Source organism: Jatropha curcas, chromosome 6, assembly GCF_041381405.1.
Source record: "Jatropha curcas cultivar XTBG-Jc1 chromosome 6, XTBG_Jcur_1.0, whole genome shotgun sequence".
NCBI classification, from domain to species: domain Eukaryota; kingdom Viridiplantae; phylum Streptophyta; class Magnoliopsida; order Malpighiales; family Euphorbiaceae; genus Jatropha; species Jatropha curcas.
Window position 1 is genome coordinate 12,939,529 of NC_143156.1, and position 7,455 is coordinate 12,946,983.

The 7,455-nt window shown below is 36.9% G+C and overlaps 1 protein-coding gene across 1 annotated transcript; it reads right to left on the bottom strand.

The window, feature by feature from the left end:
• Positions 1 to 210: 210 nt before the first annotated feature.
• LOC149495564 (uncharacterized) lies at positions 211 to 3,092 on the bottom strand. Its single transcript, XM_089723201.1, has 7 exons — positions 3,001 to 3,092; positions 2,731 to 2,791; positions 2,542 to 2,643; positions 1,394 to 1,756; positions 1,054 to 1,312; positions 618 to 734; positions 211 to 563 (listed from the first exon to the last, which is right to left on the bottom strand). Exons 1-7 carry the CDS (start codon positions 3,090 to 3,092, stop codon positions 211 to 213), a joined length of 1,347 nt encoding a protein of 448 aa, XP_089579327.1.
• Between the last annotated feature and the right edge of the window lie 4,363 nt (positions 3,093 to 7,455).

Below are 7,455 nucleotides of genomic sequence, written 5' to 3' on the forward strand. Positions count from 1 at the left end.
TACGAACTCTCCACCTCTATCTGCACGAAGAACTTTGATGTGGCAGCCATTTTGGTTCTCCACCATATAGCTTTAAAACTCTGGAACTTCTCAAAAGTTTTTGACTTGTGTTTTAGAAAGTAAACCCAGCTCATGTGACTGTAGTCATCAGTAAATAGTAAGAAATAATGACTCCCACCCAAGGACTCAGTTTGCACTGGCCCACATAAATCAGCGAATTAGTTCTAGACAATTTGAAGTTCTCCAAGCTTTTCCAATAGCAAAAGACTTCCTAGTTTGCTTGCCACAAATGCATCCTTCAAATAAATTAATTGAATCAATTTTTGGTAACCCAAAAACCATACCTTTATCACTGAGTAACTTCAGGCCCTTCATATGAAGATGCCCATATCTCAAATGCCATAGCGTCGAGTCATCTTTTGCACTAGCAGTAAGAGCAAAGTTCTCCATGTTAGAAACATCCAATGGAAACATCTTATTTGAAGTCATGGGAATTCGAACTCTCTTGCCTGATTTCTTATTTGTAATGACATATGTGTTGTCATCAAATAGAATAGAATGCCCTTCACCGTCAATTGTCCAACACTCAATAAATTGTATCCTAAATCAGGCCTTACCATGACTAGTTTCAAATTTCACCGTGCTTTTTCCTTCAACTTGCATCTCCTTTGTATGGCCAAGGTGCACCTTTATTCTTTGCATCTCATCAAGCTCCTGGAATAAAGATTTGGCGGCTGTCATATGAATCGAGCAGCCACTATCAGTGAACTACAAATCACTTGGTTTCGGGTTAGTATCAATATAAGCCATAAAAAGCCATTCTTCTTCTTCTTCTTCTTCATTTTCTGCTGCAAAGTTCATTTGTTGATCTTTATACCATCAATCAGCTTTTATATGCCTATATCCTTTGCAATGGTAACATTGAATGCCATTCCTCATGTTACTTTACTCATTGAACTACCTTTGTTCATCATTTCTCCCTCTACCTCTACTGTTACCATGACCACAACTACCGCAAAATCCTCGTCCTCTACCTCTACTTGTTGAACGAACATTTTCCCCTTGGTTGGTGGCTGTCTCCTTCACTTAAAGTGCCTTTTCTTCGTTCTTTTCTAAAGATCTTAATTCTTGACTTGTGAGCTTGAAGAGAGCCCATTAGTTCATCAACAGAGAGTACAGACAGATCCTTAGCTTCTTCGATAGCAGCCACCACATGGTCAAACGTTGGAGTTGAACTTCTCAACACCTTTGCAACAATTGTCTCATCTGAAATTTGCTCACCGCACGCATTTGATTGACTATTGCCATTGCTCTTGACAAAAAATCAGCAATAGATTCACCATTTATCATGAAGCAAAGTTTCAAAATCACGTCTCAAAGATTGCAATCTCACCGTTATGACCTTTGAATCTCCTTGAAACTCCTTCTGCAGAATTGACCATGCTTGCTTTGATGTGGTTGTTGCTGCAATTTGTGAAAAAATCATCTCATGAACTACTTGTTGAAGGATGAATAGAGCTTTGGCATCTTTCTTCTTAGTTTCTCTCAGCCTTTCCTCTTCTTCTGCTATGGGTTCTAGTAAATCAACAAATCCATACTCCACTAAGTCCCATAGCTCCTGCGATCTAAGCAAGGTCTTCACCTTGATGCTCCACCAATCATATTTCTCACCATTGAAAATTGGTTTGAGTGGTGTAGAGGAAGAAAAACCAGCTACTAATATTTTCGTAAAAAAAACACTCACTCTCGTGTTTCCCTTTAGTACCCAAAAGAAGTATTCACTCAGTACCCAATGGACTCAACCCTTACTTTTCACTCAATAGTCCAAATGGACCAACCTGGCTCTGATGTGAAATTTGTTGGGAAAAGATATTAAAAAAAGATAGCAGGAAGAGAAAATGAGATTAAAGCTGCAGATGCTTTATTACTTCTTGACTAGCCACATCAAAAACAGCTATGATGTGCCTACATCTATAGGCTTCAACTGTAACTAAAAATAAAAAATCTTGAAAATCCAATAAACCTATCAGAGATTTATTAGCAACAGATCCTACTTAAAAAATTGATCAAAAAACAAATTCACAAGTTTTCGGAAACTACTAACAAACTCCTCAAAACCCGATCAACCTTTGTATCACATCTCAACAAAAATGATATCTGATAATCCTATATTCGTTGAGTATGTAGAGAGCTATACTGAACAAATTTCTACAAGAGTCTGAACAGTAAACCAGAAAAGAGAAAATAAAGGAATTCAAAAATTATAGCAAAATAATTAAAACAGAAAGAAAACAATTGCATCATCGTTATTACATAGACTACTTGATGAAGAATAGAAAACAATAGCATCATCCATTTTACATAGACTAGTTGATGCATTAATTACATATCCTTCACCACCATAAGGACCACTAGGTTTCTTAACAAGTTATGCTTGGCCTTCCAGCCATTTATTTTGTTTATCATGCTTTTTCTATAGAGAGAGAGAGAGACAGACACAGAGAGAGATGTGAATTAATAACTAAATACTGATAAGCCTACCAAAGAAATTTGAAAGACTGCAGTCTTCATATTACTTTGTATTTCTTCCTTACGTTTTTCAAATCTGTTCTCCATGAACTGGTCGACATTTTTCTTCTCAATCTGGCATTTGGCGAAAAATTAAAATCTCGAAGTTTGAAAAGAATTATGGAATAGAAGAGATGATCCAGTGAAAATAATAATTCTTACCTGATAAGTGATTTGTCCTTTTCCATCCACAATTTCAGGCAAAGATGGGACTACGGAGGTCCTAAAAAATGGCACATTTATAGAGTGACTACTTATCAAGTCTAAACTTCTAGCATAGGCAAGTAACTTGAGGTTTTAATCAAAGTTAAAATAGCACACTCAAAAAAAGTTAACTAGAACTTTTAATAACCCCAGTAGTAATTATCCTTTGAATTTCATATTATGGCTCTCTCGTCTTCTTTCGAGGGTAATCTCGAGACCCATGATCACCCGCCACCACTGGATGATTGTTGACCAAAAAGGTCAGATTCAGGGAGGACGGGGTTTCCACTGATCCTGAACTTGTTCCGCCTCAAAGTCATGCTACTCCTTTATCTTTCAAGGACTGTTTATTGAAGACGCCTACTGTAGGACAAAAGCGAAACCTTGACCACTCTGAGGTGGGGGAGGATTCAGAGAATGAGATGGAGGAGGATGATGGTTCTACTGATTCAGGGACTGAGGACTTTGACCAGAACGAGATAATGAAAGCTTGAGCTCTCAAATACGAGAGGAGGATATTATAGTGGACAACTCTGGTTGCTTCTCTAAAATTACCTTGTCCACTAAGGCAAAATTTTTCTTTGTGAACCTTGGAAGAACGCAGTTGTAGTACGTTTGTTAGGAAGATCTATTGGGTATAAACGATTTGCTCAAAAATTCAATCCCTTTGGAAGCCAGTAAGAGGGTACAAAGTGATTGATTTAGCCTATAACTTTTTTCTGGTCAAATTTGATCCTAATTCAGATTATTTGGACGTGCTACTTAATGGTCCATGGTTAGTATATGGTCATTACCTTACGGTTCAGCCCTAGAGTCCCTAATTTCGAGCTTCAGATGACTCGCTTAGCTCTATGATAGTACGGGTGAGATTTCTGGACATGCCAATTCACATGTATCAGAAGCAAGTTTTAAGAGTTATTGCGGCTTCTATTGGAAAATTAATTCGTATTGATTAACACAGAAGAAGTCTACAGGGGGGAGTTTGCAAGGGTAGCGATTGAAGTGAACCTTAAGCAACCTTTGGTGGCTCAGTTTGAAATTGATGGGCGTATTCAAAAAGTTGAGTACGAGAATTTGCATGAAATTTTCTGTGCTTGTGGTTGTTTCGTATAGTCGAGCGTATTCAAAAAGTTGAGTACGAGAATTTGCATGAAATTTGCTTTGCTTGTGGTTGTTTCGGACATAGTCGAGACTCTTATTCTAAAGCAAGTATTCATTGGGGTGTTGTTCAGAACCAGGGTGATACTAGTGTGGAGGTCACACGTAAGAATGGCAAAGCATCAGTTCCAGATGGTCCATTTGGTGAATGGATGACAGCCCTATCTCGCTGTCGTCGAGCAGGCAACCAAGAGGAGGGTGCTCGGCGACAGTCAATCAATGCACTGTACAAGGAAAGGAATCCTGGAGGCACAAGGTTTGGGATTCTTGTTGATTTGCCGCAGGAAGACCCGACTTTACCTTCGACTATTCAGCGGATGGTAGTAGAAGATCCTAGTGAGCTTGGGCAGCGTTTGGACTCCAGGCAAGGTTACGTGAACAACAGGAATTCTCAGGATAATAATTTAGCAGGTGGTAATTCGCGTAAGCAAAGAGTCCTAAAAAAACCATCTACAAGGGAAGCCTCACAGGATCTGTCCTTTGTACCCCAAACTCAAGCCCATCGAGTTCCTTTATCTCAGGCCGAAAAATCAAACGCTGGGCCCAATCGTAATTCGCAAAACATGGACACGATGACCCAAATCAATTCTAATTTTATGGACATCACTAGACTTGCGTCTCAAAACAATCTGGTCCAAGTTACAACCACCGTTGATGTAAATCACGCTATTGTGGCTCTTTTATTAGTCTCATCCAATGCTAATAACGGTGGGCAGGATAAGCTGCGTATTGAACCAAGGCTTTCAACACAGAAGTTTAGGAAAAAAAGTGAGTCCATTAAAAAACATCCGGATATAAGAAGGGGAGCACGTTTTAAAACAAAGAGAATTTCTGTGAAACATAGACCACCCCCTCAAACTCTTGCTGATTTCCTTCCCCTTAATGAAGTGGTTAAACGTATTGCAGATGCTCTCCCAGAGGTTGTTACTACGGAGGATGGGGGGTCAGGGTTTAATGGAGGACATGATACGATTGAGGAGTTTGAAGATTGTTCTGAGGACCCCTCTCTTTCTTTACTTGCCCAGTAATTTATGAATATTAGGAGCCTTATTTGGAATTGTCAGGGAGCAGCTAGTTCCCGATTTATCAGAATTATTAAGGGTTTAATTGAGATTCACCGAATTAACTTTCTGGTCTTAGTGTAAACCAGGACCAGTGGAGTTTCTGTAGATAAGGTTATTTCCAGTATTGGGTTTCCTTCCTTCCTCCCATCGCGTGGAAGCCAGGGGTTTTTCGGGGGTATCTGGATCCTCTTGAAATCAGAGATTGGTGTTCGTAATCTATATAGCAATATACAATATGTTCATGTTGAACTTGCCATTAGTCACAATTCCCGCTGTATTTTCACAACAGTGTATGGTAGTCCGAACCCCGACGTTTTAAAGGAGCTTTAGAAGGACCTTACTGTTTTTGGTCGATCTTGTGACGTTCCTTGGTGCGTTACTGGGGATTATAATGCGGTTCTTAGGCCTAATGAGAAGTAAGGGAGTGTCAATGACCGTAGTTTTGGTCAGCTTTTCAGAGGTTGGTTTGATGAAGCCGGTATGGTGGACTTAGGTTTTCAGGGGTCGAAGAGGGGTTTGCTTCTGGAAAGGCTGGATAGAGTTAGACCCGGCCATATTACGGTTTCTAGAACCGAAATCGATCCGACCCAGAACTGGAACCGGTTGCCTAAGGTTCGGTTTTGGTTCCACCATTTTTGGAACCGTGAACCGGCGGTTCCAAGAACCGGTCGGAACCGTACGGAACCGCCGGTTAGAATCGATGGTTGGAACCGATGGTTCAAACCAGCGGTTCCAACCAGATTTTGAATCTATGTTAAATAGCTAGAACCATCGGTTTCATTGTGTTTACAATCCCCTAACACAAAATAATCTATACCCTCTCTATTTTATATTATTCTCTACTCTACAATTTCTCTAATTTTCATTCATAAATTATTGTCTAAAATATTTCTCTAAACCCTAAGAGGATACGTATGCAACTTAATTTCTGAAAAAAAAAACTAATTTCTTGCCCTTTTTTTTTTCAAAAAATAAGTTCCAAATTTTTTAAACAAAAAAAAATTAAGTTGAAATTTAAAAAAAAAATTAAGTTCAAGTCTTTTTTAAAAAAAATAAATTAAGTTTCAGAATTTTTTAATTTTTTAAGCTTATTTTTTTAGAAATTATTTCACAAATTTTTGAATTTTAAATTTTGAAGAAAAAATGTTTTCAACTTTTTTATTTTACAATTATGCAATTCGCCGGAAAACCTGCCGAAACCGTCGGTTTTAGAACCGTTAAGGAACCAGAACCAGAACCGTAATCATTTGGTTCTAAACCATAATTGAAACCGTCAATTTTCAGTTCTAAATTTTTTAAAACCGGAACCATCGGTTCCGGAACTATGGCCACCCCTGGACAGAGTGCTATGTAATAACACTTGGTTGATTGCTTTTCCATCGTCTGCTGTTTCTATCCTTCCTCGAGTCAAGTCAGATCATAACCCACTCCTTTTTATCCCGGCTTGCTAGAATGTGATCAGGCTCGCAAGTTTTAAGGGATAGAGATATACTGTTAATCATGTAAATGTAATAGTATAGTTTTAATGTTTTTCTTTGAACAACTATTTCTATGTATTTAACAAGAGGTTTGCATTAAATGGATAAAATTTTTCAACGTATTTTATAATAATAGTGTTAATATATTTTTTATGTATCTAACTGCACCAAGTAGAGAATGGTTGCTTTATACTGACTGTTAAAACATATTCTCTAAAACATTATAAATAAGATTTATGTTCTTAATCTTCATTTAATTAATATGAGCAAGTATAGATTGTTTTGTGCTTTAATTCATTAAAGAGTGAGTTTCATTTATTGGGACAATAATTCTCAATGAATTGGACAAATGCAACTTGTATTTGTGAAATATTAATTAATGATAGAATCTATGTCTCGGTTTAGAGAATGATGATGCGCTTTGAATAAGTTTATAAAATTTCATTATGTAAACCCTTGAGGTGGATTTTTAATCCGACACATGAAATAAGTGATTTATTTTATTTGACAAGCATCTATAATCTTTACATGGGGAACATAAATTATTATGTTGTGGAAAATTAAATTAATAAGGAGTTCAATAATGAATTTTTAGTGGAATAATTTATGATTAATTATAATAAGAATATACTGGTCCAGTATGAATTCTTATTATAATTTGTAGCCTTATTAATTTATTCTTTCAGTTCCTGTTGTGCCTTAATTATTTGGACAGTACATGAGTTATGTATTTGAAATAATTAATAAATTAATTTTTTATTTAAAATTTTATTTATTAATTTTAATTAAAAAAGGGATAATCTGTTTTATTTAAAATACTAACCGCGTGGATAACAAAAGGATTGATCTTATCGTTTGCTTCTTAAGCTGATAAGAGATTTTATTTTCGTTTTTGAATACGCATTGTTTTTTAGAGATAACAGAGTATTCAGAGAAAAACGCAGTAGACTCTCAAGAAACAGACATACTGTTTTTTTTTCTGC

Excerpts from the sequence above, each read along its gene's own strand:
- LOC149495564 (XM_089723201.1), bottom strand. The coding sequence starts at position 3,092 with ATGACTTTGAGGCGGAACAAGTTCAGGATCAGTGGAAACCCCGTCCTC. Across the intron at positions 2,792-3,000 it reads CAATCATCCAGTGGTGGCGG|GACCTCCGTAGTCCCATCTT; the intron begins GTGATCATGGGT and ends GCCATTTTTTAG. Across the intron at positions 564-617 it reads GAAATTTGAAACTAGTCATG|GGCATTCTATTCTATTTGAT; the intron begins GTAAGGCCTGAT and ends TTGACGGTGAAG.